Source organism: Nyctibius grandis, chromosome 29 (genome assembly GCF_013368605.1).
Source record: "Nyctibius grandis isolate bNycGra1 chromosome 29, bNycGra1.pri, whole genome shotgun sequence".
Lineage (NCBI taxonomy): Eukaryota > Metazoa > Chordata > Aves > Nyctibiiformes > Nyctibiidae > Nyctibius > Nyctibius grandis.
The window spans coordinates 4,470,052-4,492,707 of record NC_090686.1 but is presented as its reverse complement, the minus strand read 5'-3'; the positions used below and the strand labels follow the sequence as shown (position 1 = coordinate 4,492,707).

The 22,656-nt window shown below is 37.9% G+C and overlaps 1 protein-coding gene across 1 annotated transcript in view; it reads right to left on the bottom strand.

Moving 5' to 3' along the window:
• Window positions 1-6,739: 6,739 nt before the first annotated feature.
• The window catches only part of HDAC11 (histone deacetylase 11), a 30,997-nt gene continuing 15,080 nt past the window's right edge, over window positions 6,740-22,656 (bottom strand). The window contains exons 5-10 of the mRNA XM_068419931.1: window positions 20,842-20,884; window positions 19,449-19,525; window positions 17,384-17,446; window positions 15,191-15,287; window positions 12,021-12,199; window positions 6,740-8,716 (exon numbers count right to left, since the gene is read on the bottom strand). Of these exons, the coding sequence (XP_068276032.1) occupies window positions 8,474-8,716; window positions 12,021-12,199; window positions 15,191-15,287; window positions 17,384-17,446; window positions 19,449-19,525; window positions 20,842-20,884 (702 nt within the window). The 3' untranslated portion in view covers window positions 6,740-8,473. The remainder of the gene's footprint in view (window positions 8,717-12,020; window positions 12,200-15,190; window positions 15,288-17,383; window positions 17,447-19,448; window positions 19,526-20,841; window positions 20,885-22,656) is intronic.

Sequence of the window (22,656 nt, the reverse complement as noted above, 5' to 3'; positions counted from 1 at the left end):
GGCTGCTTTTGGGACTCAGTCACGAAGATGCCTTGCCTACGGAGTGGAGAAGTGGGCCTTACACTGCTTCCCATGGAAGATCTTAGCAGAAGTTATCTCCTGCTGTAGCACTTCAGGAAATGTACTGTAACTTCATTAATGATCAACTCCTTTTTTGTGTAGCCATGCACGGATCCTCAACACCTACACACAGCATGCTATAATTGCTACTGACGCACAGCTTCTGCGAGAAAGCAAGAATTATGGAAAGAGTTTCTAAACAGCATTAAATCAAGCTTCACTTTTCATCCTTGTCTTACAGCTTAGCAAACGATACATTCAGAAAAATGTCATCTCCATACAGCTTTTTTTTCCCCACAGCAGATCTTTCTTTGAACTAGTTTTTCTAGTTAACCAGCATAGAAACACTTCATATTTTTAATAACCAAATGAAACCAGTCTACAGAACATCAGGAACTTTCTGGATTTTTATGACAACATAGGGAAGATTATCCCTAGCAGCAGATACTGCTAAGGCAGCGTTAGGAGTTACAGAGAGTTGTGTTCATACTCACACTTAGATACAGTTTTCAAATTAATTTATCAGCATACGGTCTTGCATCTAATCACAACAAACAGTGTGAAATCTTGATGGACTATGAAACTTCTCCAGCTCTGTCACTCACCAGTTTTGTTTCAATATCCTACTCCCTAAAGAGTAAATGAATGCAGGCTAGAGAAAATACAAAAGACTTGTCTTGCCTTTTAATGTAGCCACTGCACATTGTACTTATTTTTCTGTCATAATACAGTTTTTACTGTGTTATTTGTAAAACATGCTTAATTAAGGATTGGTAAAACATGCATCTATTCTACAGATCAGTGAAAGGACTCAGTCTGAAACACTCCAGGTGTTTCCAACTTGCTAACAGCATTAAAAACCTAACTCTTAACTGGGAACTCTTAAAGCTTTCTAACACTATCAACAGTAAATAGAAGAAATCACAAGGAAAGTTGGCTTGAGATACATTGGTTGGTTTGTCTATTATTTGTTTGAGTTACAGTGAAGGGCTGCTTTATTGTCTAAAACTCGATGTTTATAAGTCAGTATATATAGGACAAGGAGAAATTGGAGGGATTCACCTGGGAAGCAAATCCAGGGTGATTTTCCCTCCAGCAATCAAAACACGTCCGTTTTACTATGGCTTCCACTCCAAAACTGCATCTTTGTGACACCACGTTTACATCTAGAAACAGTAACGGGGGGTGGGAAGAGACAAAAGAGTAGCATCATTTACAGAGCTGATCATACTCCATACTAGAAAAAAATGAAAGCCCAAGTTTGGCTTTTCTCCTTGTCAGACATCTTTGTTTTTATACAGTCCCATCTATTTGTACCATCTAAAATAATTATTTGATTTTCAGTACTTATTGGTTGCCAATTCTGTTCAATAGTATGATACCAAGCTCTAGTCTGGCTTCAATCTCATCACAGGATATCTCTTTGTCGGTGTGTGAGTACATCTAATTTCTGTTCGCAGAATTTTTTTCTCTGATCTTAACATGGTATCAAGAGCTTTAAGTGTATTATTTAACTGTATGCCTAAGTAAAAATCCTTAGAGCATTTTCTCATAGTTCCTGTGATACATTTAGCACTGCTAATACAAAGTTGCCCAGAAGTTTCAGGTTTGGTTTTTGGTTTTGTTTTTTTTTAACAAAAGGCACCTTTGAGAAACAGTGGCCAAGATAAAGAGAATTAACCTCAGAATGAATTTCAGAGACAGCATACCATGAAGCTGAAACAATTCATCCAGAAAAGGCTAATTTCATCACTATTTCTGTCTGCAACTTCCAATAGTTTAAGCACCTCCTCTAATAGTATTTTAGGAAATTCTTATAAACTCTATTAAAATGGATGGATGGCAATAAGCAGCGCATTGTGTGATCTCACAGGGCTCCCTGAAAATAGACACAAGACATGACTGAGATCAGAACTGGCTGCCTGGTGTTCAGAGGTGTTACCAACCAGCCCTCCTTACAGAGCCAGGCACATGTCACAATACTCCTCCACACTCCTGGGCCATAGCCTGTGCTCAAGCTCTCCGTTGGACTGCAGCTGAGCTGTGGCCATTGCTTACGATGCCATTTTTAAAACTCTTATTACAGAATCTGTATGAATCAACACATTTCTTTTTTTAAAAGAGCACTTGAATCTCGCAATGCTCAAATAATTACATTTTATTTGTTCTAGAAAAGTAAACAAATAGGAATTAGAACCTTTAGAACCACTTACCTGCTTCAGAACTTCACCCTCTTGCTTATGTCCACAGAGCAACAAGCGGGGCTGCATCTTATTATGCCATTACTTCCTCTGCTAAGCAAAACAGTGCTATCATGGAACTGAGAATGGTTACAGCAGTGGCATCACGTCACCTGCAGCTATGCCTTTCCCCCTCTGCTTACCATTAATCTGCACTTCTGTGATTATCACAGGATGTAGTCTCGGCAAAGACCAACTCATCTAATTTACAATAATACTTCAAGACAATCATAGTATCTTGAAATTAAGAACCATCAGACACTAGTTTTTGGACATCCCTACAAAAAAAACACACACATCTACTTCTGGTATTTGTCAACTTGTTTTGATTTGTAAAGGAATCAAATTAAAATCTGATTCTATTTCCATTCCTGAACAAGCTCTTATGAATCACTTCTACTCAGGCAGCAATCAAACATCTCTTTTCAATCTGGGACCCTATTGAGCTGCTTATCCTAAAACACAAACAATTGTCAACAGCAGTTGCTGTGTATACCTGCCACTTACTCAGATCCTCAGGTGCACGCGCAGAGCCTGCCTCGACACATCCATTTCTGAAATTCTCATACGCTAAACAAGATCCAAACTCTAATGTAGCCACAGACCAAAACTAGTAAGCCCAAATTCCACTAAGCCCTTATGCTGAGAATTTCTAAGCAGCTGGAGGCCTCTATAAAGTGAAAATCAGTCAGGGGGAAGCTGTACTGCAGCTGGGGAACAGCGCCCACACAGAGAACGCCCTGGTCACCAGCACGAGAAAGCAGAATGTTAGTGACACTTTTGGTGGATGGTTGCCACAGGGAAGATTAGCGAAGAATGAAAAGAGAAAGAAGGTAGCATACAAGGTGGAAGAAGCAAATAAATTTGCTGATACCTACACGTACCAGGAAAGATTCTACTTGACTCACACAGAAAGCAAAGAGGCTCTTGCTGGCTGCAGCTCCAACGTCACATGCAAGGAAAGCAGAGAGCAGGCTGCAGCTTTTCGTTTAGGAATTCAGTTTCCTTGTCTCATCTCTGCTGTAGACCTAAACAGACCTTAAGACTATTTTGCCCTCTTCTGTACCTGTAACAAATACAAGGGGAAAAAAAAAAAAATAAAAAATATCACAGAACAAATGACAAGCTTTTGGCTAACAGGAATAATTACAATCTTCCTTAGGGGTCAAAAGTGGAAGAAAGGAAACATCTCTTTGCTCTTACAAAGCATTGCAATCTGTTATAACTCTACTAAGGACTAAATTTAAGACATATTAAGATGCATTATTTTAGATTGACCTTGAATACATTTTTTTTTTTTTGACACAAATCAAACACGCATTTCCAGAATAATTAGTTCCAGTCAAGCCCAAAGATTGTCTACTCTCAACTGCAAAATAAAACAAGAGCTTGGATCTTATTAGTGAAGTATATAACTAGCCTTATATTTGTCAACAAATAGTTTCACTAATTATCTGTAAACGTTACTTTTGAAGGAAGAAATGATCTATGGAAGTATGCCATGGCTCCACAGACCACTGCGCTTGCAAAATACAATACTGCAGGACTTGTAACACAAGATGTGCCTAACATTACTGGCAGTCTTTTCATATTTTTTGTCCTTAATTCATCTCCAACCAGAAGTTTAATCTCAGGTAGGCTGTAGGGAGGGAGGTCAGAACGGCACCAGGCTGGTAAGTCAGAACCACAGCCCCACACCACAGTAATTTCCTACGCCTGTTCAATCTTTCCAGTCATGATGGCATTTTTGTCATACCACAATATTCTGAATTCAGTTTCAGGAATTCAGTGCTATGTGCAGCACATGGCATTTTTGCACATTCAAAAGGCTGTAGGAAAGCAGGGCGGGAGTTATTTGCTTTGTCCTAAGGACCATCTACAGGTCAGTACTGTACTTGCATTGAGTCAGGCACTGAGCAAAAGAGACCTGCTGTTCTCCCTGCCATGGTAAGCCTGGGAGAGAAACAGGACTAGTAACAGGAATTAGTCCTTCATACAGCTTACCAAAACATCACTTCTTTTTAGAAGAAATTAATTCTATTGACCTGTGGTGAAAAGCAACTGGCTGTAGCAAAATGGCCTGTATAAAGGGTTAGATAAAGAAAGGAAAATGAAACGAGCAGTGGATGGGGAATCTAAGAGATTACCCAAAGTGTCAAGATCAAGGAAAGACTCAAAACCTGAAAACCACACCTATTTAAAGTCTAAGCTAAAGGCTGGCACATACTGAACAATTTGCAAACTTGCCTCTAGAATGGCTCAGGAATACAGAACCCGAGCTAAATTCAAGGCAAGTTCAGGAGACAGCATCACTTGGGATTAGGCCCTTTGGGATTATTGCCTCTGATACGCTCTGCATTTCAGAATCAGCCTGGGGGTATAAGGAAGATCATCTTCCATTGGGCAAAGATAGCAAGTCAACTTTCTTCTTCACCAAGGGATTGCAGTTTTCTTGAAAGAATGTTTTCAATTATTCAAAAACTGGCATAGCACACAGCACCAAGATCCTAGACCCTGCAGCTCTCTGAACTCAGCAAGCTCCTTAGCTCCTGGCAGCACAGTGTGAGCAAAGTCTACATCCAGGATTACTAACTTCATAACTTCTGGATTTGTCAGAGTGTTCTCCCCAAAGTGGCTATGTTGCATGCAGGACACAATTGTATAGTACAATTTGTAAAGTACAAGGAATTCCCAAGTGTCACTTCGCAGATCACAAAAAAACATGCAGCCAGCACTGAAAAGAATTGTTTGCCTTGTTGTATGTGCAGGAGGAGGCAGAAACACCGCTGAACAACTTACTCTGGTAGCAGGACCAGAAGGTATCAGGATCATTAGGTTCCTCAAGCTGTGAGGAGCAGCAAGGAGTAGGGAACCTGGGAGTATGGACATTTATTACTCAAACACAAGCACTACCCGCCTCCCACACAATAATCTGTCTACCAATTAATTTTTGTAATATCTTTTTTTTTTAATTACAGCTGTCTGATTATAGAATTTCTCAAATTCTTCCTTGTATTCATGACACAAGTCAGGGGCTTCACCATGCAGGGTGTTAAAAAAAAGTCAAACAAACAAACAAAAAAATCATACCTTCAGTTTGAAAGAGATTGATATTACCATCTAAAGCTAAAGTTTACTCAATGTAAGACTACGACCCCAACACCCAGTCTTTCTAACACCAAGCTCTATACTGTGTGTCGACCATCAGAGACAAGGGGGAGCTGGAGCTCGATGCACCAATTGTCAAATCAAACAGATGAAAAGACCAACTCTTCAGTTTTTTATATATGTTTCACACATGGATTACTAACAACACATACATGTTTGTACGTTAAGTATAAGCTATTGAACAATCCTCGCTATTTCTTACTTGAGCAATAAGAGTCAAAACTAATGTCTGTCAGTATGAAAGACAAGAGCTACTAGGTCTTTCTTCAAGATAGCTCCTTGGTCATAAGGTAGGGCATCAGTTGTGAAACACTTTCCTGTTATGGGAGGATTTTATACTTACAACTGCAATTAAAAAAAAAAACAAACAAACCAAAACCCCACACTTCTTCCCCATAAAATCTGGGACTACATGGCATTCTCCTAGCAGATTTACACAGGTCTTTGCATTCCACAAAAGTTTTTGTCAAAGCTAAAATTTTTGACAGTGGTAGGGTCAAGGGAAAGTTTCCATGATAAAATTTTCAGTGAACCTTTCCGAATGATAACAGTGTATTAACTATGAATCATAAATGGTTTAAATTCAACTTAGAAACAGCTTCACTACTTCTTTTTGAAAAAGAGTACACACTTATCTTGGAATAGCTTCTTAACATGTAGAAATTCATCTTTTGGTTTTAAAAACTAAGTCAAATACTATATTAAATTTAAAAAATGAAAAATATGAAGCAGGAGTTGTCTGTCTGCCAATTCTAACTTTACAGCAAACACTGAAAATACAGTCAACAGCTCAGTGGCTTAACAATCACAAATTTTACAGACGAGTCTTTGAAAGCTAGTAGGCTTTTCTTCAAACACGTAGTTCTCTCTGAAAAGATACTGACTTATGAAAGACCTCTAACGAACTATGGTGGCCTTAACAGAAGCTTAGTTTACAGTTTAATACCTGTAATGATAAAACACTTAAAATAGGAGTTACAATATAGGTAATAGAATGTAACTTGGAATTAGAAAATTACTTTAATCCCTTACGATGAGATCGTAAAAAGTATTTGGATACAAAACTCCCAAGGTCCCTTTAAGGGGTCAACACCTTAACTCAGAGAATTCACCCGCTGTTGACAAACCTTGTACTGTTCACCCTCAAGACTCACTGCAGTTTCAGTCACATTTTTAAGTACGAAAACCACATCTTGTCTTTTCAATAAACTGCTCCATTCAAAACTTTTGACCGCCAAGATACATGTGAAGTGAAGAGAAAAGTCAGCCAGCATTGTTCAACATCATTTTAATCTCCACCAAGGGAAAATAATATAAACATGTTAACAAACAGAAAATGGAGAAGACCATATGGTACTATGACAAGGGTTTAGTTTATAGAAATGTAATTTATAATTTTATAAAAATTATATGAAAGAATAACAACATCTTTCAGTAACATCAGACAGTATAGAAAAAATAAACTTCAACATTAGTCGTACTCTGATGGTCCTTCTAGTAAGAAATTCGAAAGTGCTTTTTAATAACAGTGTTGCAACTCAAGACTAGTGCAATATGTCAAATCTGTTTTAAAGCAGATATTTATAGCAACTGTGCAAGTCGTTACAATTAACAAACCCCATCCATCTAAAAATTAACACTGAGGTAAGTACTCTAATTAGAATTAAACATTCCCTAAATAGCTTACACACCAGTGCTACTACAAGGAAAATATTGGTGCTCCTTCATAGAAAGGCTCAAACCTAAACATGACACGAAACTCGTACTACAAATCAGTGAATACTTGGAAGTTATAAAAGCTCTTGCAAAACATACAGTTTAGTATGTTTGTGACCCAATGCTACAAACAGTACCTAATGCAAAATATACCAACTGAAATAAACCCAAATTTTACAGCTAGTGTACTGAGTTTGCTTTTGAATACGCTATTTTGTTCCCACATCCTCCTAGAAGCTCCCATATAAAGTTAGCACATTACCTTGATGCAGAAGTTTCACTGTATTTTTATCTGTAAATATGAACAATTTGGTTACCAACTATGACTGCGACTACGAGTCCCATTACTCTTCAAGCAAGTGAAAAACAGCACTAGTTGGAAAAAAAAATAAAAAATTAAAATTTACTCTTCACTGTTTCACACATGACAAGCTGGCAATAATAAAAGGTACCCTATATTCCTGCATAATATTTTCTGCAAGAATTCTCAGAACTCTAAAATTTGTCTTCATTTTATTGTAGTTTCTTTACTCTGATTTACGATGCATAGTAACTATTGCCTTTTATATGCAGGCCTCATTTTGAGAGGCAAAAACCAGACTGTTAATATTGAGCACTTATGGCTCATTTGCATATGAAGCCAAAGGCATTTCATATTCTATTTCTTAAGGTGTTTTTAAGTAGGATTTAAGTCACCATCAACAACAGGAACAAAACAAATTAATGAACTTTCATTCTAATAGGCTCTGGTTTAAAAGCCTACCAACTGAACTGGTTTTTATAGTATTGCACTTTATTATTAAACTGACAGTTGAAGCCTGCACAGAACTCGTTCTCTAACAATATTTCAATTAAAAAAAGCAATAAATAAAATTCAGTATCTAAAAAAAATAAAAGGCAGTAGGTTTAGTCTGTATTTCTCCCACCACAGTCTGAACTGCACCATTTGACATAGGTCTGGGACAGTCTTTGGATACCAACTGCATAGTTCTTCCAACATAACAGACTACCCACAACAATAAGAGAAGCAATTAAAGCTTTCTACAGTAATATAAACCGAAAGACAGTACCCTTGAGTATAAGTCTCAATTAGCTTAAAAGGATTTGTTGCCTTTGCTCAAGATAGCATCAGGAGTTAGACACAGTTATTCTGTGACTGCATATATCTCTACCGTGTTATTTTACAGGCAAGGTGTGTCCTTTTTAACCGTGTTATATTAACCCTGATAACGGTGTGGAGACTTCCTGCTCCTAAACCAGGAAGCTGTTTCCTAACATTGAGTCACTTGTCATTGCAGTGACAACTTGTTTAAGCCCTTAGCAGAGTCTCTAATCATCTGTTCTACCCTGGGATTTCCAGCTCCACTGGCTGCTAGCTCCTTGTCAATGAGCCCCAGGTTGTGCAAATTGAGGATGGAATCAGCAATAATCCGCGCTGTCCTCCTCTGGTAGCCTCCAGACGTCACCATCAGGATGGGGATTCTGCGGCTTCTGGCAGCCTTGAAGACGACTTCATCTCTCTTCACAATTCCCTGCAAGTTTACAATAGTTACAAAAAAAATGTATATGAATATGATATTTTAGCTCTAGCCTATGGTTTATGGATTTATAGTATTGGATGCTTGGTAAGTGATTAAGCCTTACATTTTACAATAGGAATAAAACATTCATTTAGAAGTCCTGTTAGCAGGTTTACATGCGTAATCATTAAAAAAAAAAGGAAAAAGAGCAAATCAAAGATCCTTGACTTGATTTTAGAGGACACCACAGATAAGTCTTTATGATAAATTCCTAGAATTCCTGCTCAAAGGCCATAAAGTCTAAACTGACTACTAAGTTTAGAAATGTTTACCCTATTTTACAGGTGAGGAATTGAGACTAAGAAAGACTGTCTGAATTCAAAGTGCTTTAGTTTGTGCTCGACTTGCACAGCACCCTCTGACAAAAGTTTAGCAACTTGATCAAGATTTCACAAACCTACAGAAGAACCAAAAATTCAGATCAGATTTTACGCATTCACAATCACGAGCTGAATCACAAGCTTCCAGTTTCTGTTGTTAATACTAAAAGGATCTACGGCTGAAGGGGGAGTTGCAGAATGTAAGTAATGGTAAATCCATAAAAAAGAAAATAATTTCTAAATAACTTCTTACTAATAGAGAAGGGTATGGAACTAAAAAAATAACAAAGATTGCTGCCCAAGAGGCACTAACTGTCACTGAACCCGCAAACTGTAAGACTTTGAGTCTCTTGGTTTTCCAATATGTACATGTGGGGAAAAAGAGAGAATTCAGAAATAAATGAGAACAGAACAAAAATCTACTTTTGTGGAAAAAGTAAAAATAGAGAGTTCCAGAGATGCGTAGGAGGCATAAATAATCCATTACAACTCCTCAAAAAAACCCCAAAAGACTAATAACATAATAGACAACAGCTTACAATGGGCAGCTCAAAATTTAAATAACTACAAAAGGTGGAATATATAAAAAAATATACAAAATTAATGAAGCAGCAGCAAAAGTGTTACAACAAAATGAGTATGCACTACTCAGACTGATTAGAGGAAGACTGTAAATACATCAAGAAATATTACCCTGCCATTAAAAAAAAATTAGACCACAAACAAATGGTAAAAGGAAAGAATAAAATTCAAATGTAGCTGAAAAAATATTTTGTAAAACCATACAACAGTAATGGGTTTTGCATAGTTTGATACAGCCCTATAAAAGAACAATGGGAGGAAGGAATAACAACTGAAAAATAAGACAAAGGAAATTGAAGAATTATATTAGGAACAGATCCTCAAAGGAAGTACCAGAATTACAGGATGAGCTGTACGTCCCTTGGGAACCACTGCTGGATGCAGCAAACATACCACACAAGAACTGGAAGCAGTCACTATGTTCATAGGAGTCTAGCTACCTCATCCCTGCTCCAGCATCCCTAGTGGCTGAGCCTGGAAGAACCGAGGGGAAAACATGGGCTTATTCCAGCACTTGCATGTTACCAAGAAAGAAAATACATCAAACAAAAATGACAGCCTGATAGAGTTCCTGCTCACAAACAAAGGTAAGAGGGACTTACCCACTACACCTCAAGTTTTTTGGCTATAGCCTCAAGCACTGAGAAACTACCCCTCATAGCACTCTGAGGAGGCATAATTTTGAGTAGAATTAACACTGTAGCAAGATTCAAAATATGAATGACATCTACAACTGCAGGGCTGAAGACTGGACTAACAAACGTTGAAGAGATTAATTATCCAGGCTCCATGCCTTCACTTTTGCATTTCCAGTAGCCTGGGATTTCAAGCTTGGTGAAACACACCATTCATACCTAAGCCAACGAGATCAGAGAGGCAAGAAACCCTGCCCTCAATGCAGAAACCAAGGGCTTGAGCTACCGAAACCTTTTCTCCATCAGGCACCTGAGACACTGGTTGCACAGAGACATGGCACTCTGCCTTTCACCTCTACTTGTGACCAGAAGAATCATTTCACCTTTCTTTCCCCATCCCTACATTTTGTCTCTTTCCCTACACAGCACCCAACAAGCTCCAACAACCCCTTTTTCTTGGCAATTAACACTGCTCCTTCTCAAATGGCAGAAAAAAAAAATCTGCTTTCCAAAAAGCCCTGCTCCACCAAATGAGATCTTATACCTCAGGTCATATCCTCTCCAAGGTCAAAACCAGAACACGCCCAAGCCCCTCAGCTCTTCCCTTCTCCTTAGAGACTTTTACACAGCCAAGGAAACAAAACCTGGAGATCCAGAGTAGCTCCTAACTCCCTCCACCTTGGGTCCATCGAGGACTTTGCAGGCAGTCAGAAAGCAACAAAGCAGCTGCTCAGTGCCAGAGACGATAAGAATGAGGAAATACATAAGGAAGCCAATAAAGTCCAGCAAGGAATGAGAGCTCTGTGCAAGAGGAAGCGTTTGAGAACTAAAGTACCGCAAAACAGGATGAAAACTGAACAGATTGAGTGATGGCTCAATTAGAAGGGAATTCGAGAGCTCACAAATCAAGAAAGCACTTTTCTACATTGAACTGGTGGACACTAAAAGAGAACCAAATGTGAAAACAGGAGCGAGACAGAACCAAGGAACTGTCAGAGAAGGAATCATTAATGGAAGAAAAATGAGATCTGTAAATTTTTGTTGATTTTGAGAAAATGGAAGGTGAAGACTTCTATGAAGCTATACAGAATAAATCAAAATTTAAGTCTGGTATCAGATCTGGGAGAGAAGGCAAACTGAACTGAAAAGGGTAATGATATTTGTACAGAAAATGTGGAAAGGAAAAAAAAACCTGTTCATTTGCTAACAATACACAGACAGGCTGCATAAAATTGCTAGAACTGGAAGATTCGAGAAGAGCAGTTTAAAACAGCTGGGAGTGCTACAGAGGAAATTAAGTGTAAGATACATACTGGGGGCAGGTGACAGAAGAAATATATCACAAAATGGGTTATGTGAGGGGAAAAGAAACAAAGAAAGAAAGAAGCAAACAGGAAAACCAGAAGCGAGGTGAAGTGTGAAAATATATGCCTCTGTGGTTACTGTCTGGATGTTCAAAATCAGTGTATTTTAGAGAGAAGATGAATGATACTGGAACAAGCACCTGACAAACAAAAATATTTAGAGTCAGGAAGAGACAACAAAAAAAACATATAGACATGTATCTATATGTATCTGTAATGGGAAAATGCTCTGGTTTATCGTTAAGCATGCACCTCACCTTCACCTAACGAACTGCCACAAGTCACTCCCTCTCAGGACTGCCTTCAGCACGTACTGAGGAGTGAAAGGCTGTAGGTATTTTAGCATTATACAAACCTGAGGCGAAATAGCAAGTCCTCCCAACGGATCGCCATCCAGAATATCAGTCCCAGCGTTATAAACAATGATGTCCGGTTTTAATTCATTTAATGCTCCTTCCACGTGAGTATGTACCTTCTGAAGGTATTCCGTGTCCTCCGTACCCCACTCTAATTCCACCTTGCGTTTTATGGCACCTAAAAAAAGAAAAAGTTTCAATGATACTGAATAAACAAAGCATTGCTTTGAAAGAAAATGCAAGGTTTGGGTAAGCGAGAGAAAACGATAACATTTCTGGAAAGTCTGTAAATACACTGCATTTTCACAGAACCTTGAATTGAAGAAAATTACTCAACTACTTGTTTTCCCAGCAAATGTAAGCAAAATGACCTTGAAAAAAATTCCATTGAAGAGAGAAAATTAGATTCAGGGAAAAAAAAAAAATATCTGAGACACAAGTGGAAAATGTTACTGAAAAGCAGCTGATCTACATGTCCATTTACCAATCTGCAAAGAAATCCTAAAGCAAATTATTAAAAGTAACCTAAATAAAGCATAAGGGAAGAAACAACTGAATTGCTGTTGCAGAAAAACAGCTGGGAAAAAAACAAGTATCACCAAGACAAATTATTAAGATGTTTTATTTTTATTACAGCATTCAAAACTTAACAGCAAGGGATCATGAATTTATGTGAACTGCTTTATGAATGTATAACAAGATTCAGCTTTGCCCTAAGCATTTTCAATTTAATGTTCTTACGCTGTAATCCTACCAGAAGAGCAAATATCTATTCTTAATTTAAATCAAATTATTTCTAATGCTTCTAACAAAGCATTGGAAGTAGAACAGGAGGGCTGAGAAGGTAAAGAAGCCCAAGGCTATGCAGCCTGGCTTTGGGTTATGTGTAACCCTAAATCTGCATTAATCAAATCTCTGTCAGAGGTGTTTCAAGGTATGACTTCGACCTCACCATACCCTAATGCCTTGAATTAAATGAGTTGGAGTCTTAAATCTTAAGTGTGGATTCAGCACCCACCAGTGTGCCTGAATGCATTCATCACAGAATGATACTTATTTATTCCCATGATTGATGGGTAGGTTTTTTTCTGCTTTCATCCTTGTTCAACATCAGTGAAGCTTCTTTTTCCTTCCCTGATTTTATTGCATGAACATTAGTTCCAAAGATTATGATATTTTCCCTGAATTCTTTTCTTATTGTTATATAAATGTTCATGTAAGTCTGCACATCTGTGCTCTTCTGAACAGCACTTAGAGCCTCTTCAGGGTGAAGAATCTGCTAGCTGGATAGAGCTTTAGAGAAGGAGGCAAACACATTAGCGTGGGGAACAAGTAAGCATTGTCCTGATAAAACCATCAAAAAGTCGAGACAATTGTGAATAAGATTCCACACCTCTGCAGGTCTTGTCTTCATCTCCACCACAAAAAACAGAACTACAGCGATTAGTTATTGCCCAGATCAGGGATGACTGATGGACACAGTGATGGATCTTGTTAGAATGAACACAGCTTTTGCATTTGATAGCCTTTTGTCCACCTCTTGCTAATTAGTGAATATACTTCTACAGCTTCGCAAGCAGGTAAAACAACACTCAGACCAATAGCAATGCTTTTTTAAGGCCGGAACTTTGAGTTCCAGCTGTCAGCTTTTTATGCTCACCCTTCAGTGAACTAGTCCTTTTCCCCATCCATCTTCTCCTTTCTCTTCCTAAGCTTCTGTGTAATTCCAAACTACTTCCCCTTACAGACTCAGCATGCTTACGGCTAAGCATTAGGCAATGCTAGCTAGTCTGTCTTTCTCCCTAATGAAGTGCAAGGGGAAAGAAATGTACAGAAGAGACTCCTGTAATAAAACATGGAGAAAATGAATAAGAAGTCCAGGGAGTTTACCCTAAAGATTCAAACTCTCAGGTTCAAGCCTCTACCTCCCTTCAAAAAGAGCCCTCTCTGATGTGATCTTCGTCTGGTCACCTAGCACGAGGAAGTTTAAAGGATTTAGCCACTGAACTCCTATTTAGACACCCTTATACAAACTATAAGGAACTACATATTCACATGCCTTTGGCCACAGCCTTCGGCACCTCACGCTTCATCTGTAGAAAGGGAAAGGCAACATTCCCAGCTTCTCAGGAGAGGGGCGAGTTCAGTATTTCAGATTTGTAACAAGGGCTTTAATCCATCTGTTCAAAGTGTTGCCATCTGATAGATGAATAAAGGGATGCTTTTCTTAGAAAAATCTTCATTCACTTGCAATTTGTCTGCTTACAGATATGATGTGCTTTAAATAGTCATTTTATAGTTTAATACCTTGAAATACATACACTACAATTTTCAAAATCTTTACTAGTTAAAAACCAGAAGTACAACGCACTGAACTGTTGCCAAGAATCCAAATTAAGTAGGCTTTGCAGAGCGACAGCGTCACTGAAGAAATTCAACAGCAGAAGAACATCTCCCCCAGTAAACTATCACGCAGTTAAATTAAGCCTGTAATAAATGACAGTGTAACAGAATCAAAGATCAAATAAACTTTGGGCTTTTGCATTCCGATTTAACCGCTAGCAAAAGCCCACTAATGAATTGTGACAGGTCACCAGGCACAATAGGGAAAAACAAACAACAAAACAATCAAGCACCGGCCCTTAACATTTGCATGACTTCCTTTTGCTTCCCAACTTGTTTCACATTCAGATGCATCTTGTTTTCTAGATGCTCATAAAACAAGTTCTATTGGAAAGAAAACACCTAAGTATGTTTTAAATTATAACTTTCAAAAAAACATGAAACCTTTTTACACCATATTAGCTAATTCTGAGTGAATTCTTTTATAAATTTAGTGTAAGGGAAAGATTAAATTCTAACAGTTAACTTCAAATCGAAATATTATTTCCTTGTTCTAAGCATGGCACGAGCTGTTGAATGGACTGCTAACAAAGCCCACCTAACACCCACACCCTGCATTCCAGAAATTCATTCCAGAAGTGAGGGAAAACACTACAGTATTCACACTATTGTGATGTATCAGTGATCATTGAAAATTGTATGTGAAATTAAAAAAAAAAAAATCTAGTTAACATTGTTGCAAGGAAACTTATTAGTAAATGAAGAAATTATTTAACAACACAGTAGGTCTTTTATATTTTGGAAAATGAATTTCAATTATACTTACGTTTAGCATCTCCATCCCCTGGATAAATATATCTATTGTATGCATCCATAATATATACCCGATGATCATCCATAAAGTCCCTCTCATGGCCATTTCCCTGAAGGAAATTTACAGTTAGCTATTCCTAGCACACTAACACAGAACTAAATAATCTACAAAATCTAAAGTAATTAAGACTAAAGGATTAATATTTAAAACTTCTGTGTCATTCTCTTATTTGTAGTCTTGAAGGTTATTTTGAGGTGAGGTGTAGCATTGAGGGCTTTGAGAGTATCAGTCTGAAGACTGCAGGGTATTATCAAAATCAACATCCTTATATCTCTGTGAAGGTAATTATCATAGCTCTCATTGCACATATAAGAAAAATAAATGAAAATGAGAAGCTAATTGTCCTCAGCAGCATCACAAAAGCAACTGTGACCACCAAATAGATCTCTCATCTTCCAATTGTGCAAAAAAGTCACTATCAGCTGCTATAGGGGTACTCATATTCTTATACAAGTATTAAAAAATAAATAAGTAAAAACCAGACTACAGCTCTTCTGATAATTCACGCCTTGGTGAGAGAAGCAACCCTTGGCAAAATTACAAACACTAAAGACCCAACAGTTTAACATTGTGTTTACCACCAGAGATTCTGTACAAAAAGGCTGTACTGGGTGTAAATACGGACGCTTAAGAGAAAACTCAGATTTTGAATATTTCCCCCTCGCCCATTTCTGAATTTAAATAGTATTCTTTTTTGCTCTCCTTTAGCCTTTTTTCCACTAGTATAAAAATAATCGCAGCAACCACTGAGATAATTTTGTTGAAATCAGTGTATCATACAGGATCCCAGCCCCAACAGAATTTCATTTAAACTATAGAAACAGACATTTCCACAGATATACCTCCTGTAACTCAGTTACATAATTTATGTCCCTGGACAGTTAAGCTGTATTTCTGCTACAACTTCCCCTCCTGGAAACAAACAAACAACAAAAAAAGAAAGAATCACTGAGCTAAAGCTAGTTAATGTGTGTGAAAAAGGGGATGGGAAGCACCAGAATTGCTAAAAAATGGCAGCTCCTACTTATTTCTTCAGCACCTTTGGTCCATAAATAAACAGTTGAGGAACAGAAATCTAGGAATATGAGAGCCTCTTGGTGAACTATTTTCTTATGAAAGGTGAAACTCGCCAATGCCCCAGGAATTGGAACGCTTACAAGATGAGAATATCTGCATACTTAAAAAGGATCTGCTGAGCTACTGCTTCACACACCTCCTGTTCCCCAAAGAAAGGAAGCAAAGGGGTGATTTAGTGTGCAGGCTGAGATCACCAGCGTGATATCTGAAACTCAAAATACACTCCAAGAGGTTTTTAAAAAGCAAAACAAAAAACATCCCAAAAAAGCACAAGAAAACCCACACCCTGACAGAGATGGCTGAAGAGAATCACGACAAAACATCTCTCGATTGCATAATCTATGTCCTTATTTCATGGTAATTTTAGGCCTCAACTTGCAGGTAAGAGAAATGACAGAAGATGGAAAATTTGCAGCCATTAGGCTTCCTCACTGCCATGGAGCTACTTAAAAATGGTTTATTTACACAGAATAAATTATTTTCAATGCTTCACATTGGACATAATTTTGGTGCATTAACTGCTTTTCTAAAAATACTATTTCCCTCCTTCCAGGATTTATTTTGGAAATCCTACCAGAGATGAGATTTGTTCTCAGTACCTGCAGCACATCACTTTACCAGGTGAAGAGTGATGTATTCTTTACTTCATCAGCCTAAAGCCAGGCCTTCCATTAAAGCACTGATGGTCAAACTCATCCCCTGCAAAGGTTGCTGCAATGATCACGCGTGCTGAACTAACTGCAGTTCTGTTTCAAGAGATTCTTGTTCCTTCTGGGATACTGATCTCCTCTGGAGACTCTCATGCCTCAGGTCAGTATGCAACTCAAATATTTTTACATCTAGCCACATGATGGAGCTACAACTCAGTTTAATTTTATTAAACTGGCTTAACAGCCTTTTAGACCATCAAATAATTAAACAACTAAACTGTTCAGTTTCCATCATCTATGATTGATTTTGATTTCTGTGAGTTGACAGTTTCTACTACTATTAGAAAAAATGGTATTTATCACACACTTGTATTTCGAGTAAAACATCTGCAGCACTGAATACAGGTAAACTACTCACCTGATGAGCATCCAGATCGATTATCGTGGCTTTAGATACCCCTGGTACTCTTTCAAATAAGAACTGGATATATAAGCAAAGAAAAAGATGGAGAAAGTTATGAAGTTAGGTGACAGGTTAAACTGGAGGCTTGAAGCTTGCACACTGTATTACTGTTCTGACTTGAATATAGTGCGTGTCTATTCATTTAATTCACCAAATAAATGGCTAAATGATTCTAATATATTTAATTACAAAGGCTCTAGTTATTTCACATAAAAATATTATTTTTGTGGTTATACAACAAAAATCCCTACACATTTCCACCAGATGACCTGTGCAGGTATCTGCCTACCTGTAGAGAAAGTTGATGGAGAGAGAGAAGAAAGATTTCTACTCATCTTCTCTTTCTCCCACAAAGTACCAGACACGACATAGGATCAAGGACGTGTCTTTCTACAGCAGACTTGTGAAGTGGACTCCGCAAACGAGGCCTAAGTCCAGTGGCACTGAATGATGCAATGGAGCCCAGGGTAATGAACCCTGTTGTAGTACAAGTGGCTCTGCACAGGTGTGGCTGGTACATCTCTGCATCCCACCCTGGCCAGACAGAAAAGGACAGGTCCAACTAGGGATGATAAAGCTGGTCATGGCATTGGTGCTGTCAGAGGCTGGAGTGGGCACAGAGAAAGCAACAGCAACAACTGTGGGCTGGGACAGGGTGATGCAAGAGCTGCACAGGTCCCAAAGCATCGAGGAGCTCACTTCATGAGACATGAACTGCAGCACAAGTGAGGCTTATCAGCAGGAAGGGAGAAACAGTCCACTGTGATGGCATCCAACTGTACAAGCATGAAGTGCACCATTCAGGAAAAGCTGCTGTAGGGACTGTGTGCATCAAAGCCACTTTTAGTAACAGAATTCATTTCTTATTCCACGTCCATGAAGAAAAAAAAATATTTTAATTCTTTGAGTTTTAACTTTGACAATTTACTCTCTTTAATATAGACATGGCAAACCCCAAAGTTTTTGTACAAGCTGTCGCCCGCTATAATTTCTCAATCTGTATTTTAATGATACGCAAAATAGAACACTGCGGATTATTTTTCTGCAAATTACCATGTACAGAAATTAGGATGTTATGTCACAGTGTGCTGCAATCATTAGAGCTTTTTAATGTTTGATTATTACTGATACTTTATAAATATCCTAGTATACAAATATACCATAGTACATTTGATAAAAATAAGCCCTAATTGCAGAAGGCTCTTGCCTCAGCCTGTCAACAGCTAAATACCAAATGTATTCATTCACATTCAGTGATTATTTTGGCGACATTCACATTTTTATTCATAAATTTAAACCACTCTGAGCACTGTATAGTGCAGCTTGATTCAGAGAGAGGATGTCTGTCTTTGCATTCGTCTTGATTGTAACCACTGAAACTAGTGTGGAATTTTCAGGATCAACTGCAAGGCCAGGATAATTAGCACTGAGGATATTAAAAGTCAATCTAGTTTGATTTTGAGGGGTTTTTTTGCAAGAAGACATTACTAATGCAATTGTAGTGGTTCATATTTACATTCATAATTCTGATCCCTGCAACTCTTCCCTTCCACTTAACAATACTGCATATGTGTTATGTTCTGCAGCATCGAGTACCCCATCCTCTTCTCCCAGGCAACTAGCGACAGGACGAGAGGACACAGCCTCAAGCTGCGCCAGGGGAGGTTCAGGTTGGACATCAGGAAAAATTTCTTCACAGAAAGGGTTATTAGACATTGGAAGGGGCTGCCCAGGGAGGTGGTGGAGTCACCATCTCTGGAGGTGTTTAAGAAAAGGCTGGATGTGTCACTTAGTGCCATGGTCTAGTTGACACAGGGGTGTTAGGTCAAAGGTTGGACTCGATCCCAGAGGTCTCTTCCAAGCTAGTTGATTCTGAGTCTGTGATCATTTTCCTATTCCTACCCATCTATAGATGGCTTTATTTTCTCCTATTAAGATGTAAATTAGTTCTTATGAATTTATGTGGATTTTTTCCATTTGCACAAATAGTAGAAAATACTGGTTTAAGAGTCCTTCTTACCTTTATGGCCAGCGTAATATCAGCGTATGCACAAAATCCTCCACCTTTGTCACTTGAACAGTGATGAAAACCACCCCCTAAACATAAAAATGTTGAAGAGGTGAAAAGCTAGATACTGAGGAACACAGGTGGTCTTTAAGCTATCTGTCTCTTTGCACATGAGGCACTTTTTTTCTTTAGCAAATACCACACCTAGAGCTGTTAAACCCTTACCTAGCAACACAAAACATCTCATAGGGTTTCTGTACATATCTTAAGTGTGGCCTACCAGACCATCAGGCAAAGGATGTGCAGATGCCCAGATTAAAGGGAATTGTCCCTTTCATCTAGCAACCACCCTCAGAACTGAGACATGTACATATGTAACCCATGGTGCCTCCACGACAAAGCATACCGCTTTGAAAGTTCAGCTCCCCCACGCACGCTGGGCTTGTGTAATTAACAGCATGGGGCAGGTGGAAAGGACACATGGAAAGTTCTTTCCTATGCTGAAAAAAAAATACCAAACTAAGAACTATGGTGTTATCATTATTTGGACATGCCATTGTCTTTTGCAAGCACTCAGACAAGAAGAAACTTTAAGAACTCCTCTTTAAAATACACACACACTCTTTATATGAAGAAAGTACTTAGATCTCCCCCTCCCAAAACAGAATTTTTTAAATAATAAACCTGAACTTTTTCATGAGAAGCCCACTACAAATATCTAAACAAGAAACTTAACAAGCTCCCTTTAGATACAGTAAATATGACAGGCTTTTGGGTTTGTTTTTAATGCCATTTAATTTTTAATATCGCATATTCACTTTGTAGCAGATGTGTGTAAGAAATAATGGAAAAACCCCAGAATTGATGAGCTGTACAAAAACAACAAGTTCAGTCTTAAAAGACACAAAATATTGCTTCAATAGTTTACTGGTTTTGCATCGCTATTTGCTATGAGCAGGAGAGAAGATTTATAGTCACTATATTCTTCATAATTCATTCATTCAAGTCTTTTTCAGGAAAAACTGCACAGACAAAAATAGACACTAACTGGTCTCAGCCCTGATCTCCAGCATATCAACCAATCCCTTGATCTGGTATAATATATCAATTAGCTCATGATAGGATCTATGAATATTATAATTTAAGGAAAACAAAGATTTTCTTGAAATATTTAAATAAAATATTTTTTGAAAGAAAAATGTAATTATAAAACTGCAATACGGGTGGTAGTGGATGAGAAAACAAATCCAGTACTTTTTCCATTTTTTTTCCTTTAGACTTGATTTTACTTAAACACAGTCCAGTCACTTTCTGTTATTAGAAACAGAATACACATCATGCTGAACGACAATAATATGATTTTAAGCACACTTTCAAGTATCATTTAATACACATTTGTACTTACCCACATTGATCGCCCAGCCTCTATCAACAGCAAGTTTTCCTGCCTTAAGAAAATTAGAGTGAGAACGTCATGAAGGAATGAGACAACCATTCAGCACTGTCTGCTTCCACCCCAACTGCAACCCTCGGCATTCAGACATGCCCATTGAATTTTCAGATCTTTTACCACTGCAGGTCATTCTGAATCAGATCACTCAATATGAATAATACAAAATTATCCTCAGCATAATTAGTTGAAAAACTATTTGCTCTCTCATCTGTATTTCATTCTCTGGCAGTTGAACAGATCTAAACCTAACTGTGCTCTGCAGAGATGAACACTGACCTCTAGCAGACAAATGAAAAAGGGAAAGTACAAGTGTTGGTACGAGTGAAAAATGAGCAAGAATCTCCTAATATCCTTCCTGTTCATGTAAAAACAGGAGGAACAAACTCAAAATCCTGAAAATACAGATTAACATCGTTTCAGCTGGAGGTGGGGACCAAAAAATGCTACAGTATGAAGTGTCCTGTGACTTCTTGTATTTTTATATTATATAACACGCATAGTATAGAATATTACCAATCTTTTTCCCTCCGATAATGAAAAACTGTGCCTGTATCTCTACTTTGAATTCAAATGACATTCAGGGAAGAGAAAGTATTGACAGAGCAGACATATACAAAGCTTAAATGATGAAATCTGAATTTAAAAACCTGACTTATTTTGGCCAGGAAGAGTCAAGCAAGGAATACTGCAGTTAAATGCTTAAGTGTCGCGTTAAAAGAAGAAGATATTACTCACTATAATTGTTTTTTTTTTTTAAAAAAAAAGGGAGGAAGAAAGGTAAAACCAGATTATTCCTTTCCATAATCACAGAAAGGACATATCACATCATATATGAAAGGAAGTTTGGACAGTTGAGAATTCTTCATCACCAATATTTATATTTGAACAGTTCTAATTTAGTATGAAGAAAACTACTGGGAAGGTAAACATCATCCTGTTATGAACACACTAACTTACACAAATTAGATCTTGAGAACAGATTATAGCTTCTGAACCATTAAGTCACAGGGAAAGCACATTATCTGTGATTTAGCGTACTTGCTAGGGATTCCTCACCAAAAAACAATCTTCCCATATTGCTAAAAAATCATTAAAAGTACAGAAACCCAACAGGAATTTTCATGATAAACAGGACCATCAGGAGTAGCAGAAGATTGTCTGTACTTCTGACTCGTACTATACAAGTTTTATTGTCTGATAAATCAAAACTGCTTTTAAAGTACCTACCTATTTCCCCATAATGGAAAATAAAAAAGGTAAAAATAACAGCATATGGCACCAAGATCAATCCAAAGGCGACCACTGATGTCATCTGTATTTCAGGACACATGATACAATGTCGCAATCACAACTAGTGGCTCTCTTCTACATCACCACGTTTATAACTAGTGAACACACATTTACGAAATAACGGTACCACAAGCACAACGAAAGACATCACAAAACCATACACAAGTATTGACTAGTTAGAACCAAGCTGAAACAGATTTCACACACATCTACTGTCAAGAAATATCAAATGTAGAATATTAGGAAACTCTAGACTCTTCCCAATTATTTTTCTCTTCTGCCATTTCTTTCATTCCTCATTACTACCATCCAGAAAGGCAGCGTGGCTACACTGAGAGAAGACTCTGCACGTTCCTATTCAGACAGGACTTTGCAGACCACCATCCCTCATCTCAATAATCACTACTGACTGCAGTCAGAAACACAAGAGAACAGAGAGCTGAAGTGATGCTGAAGGACTAAATGGAGACAGAATGG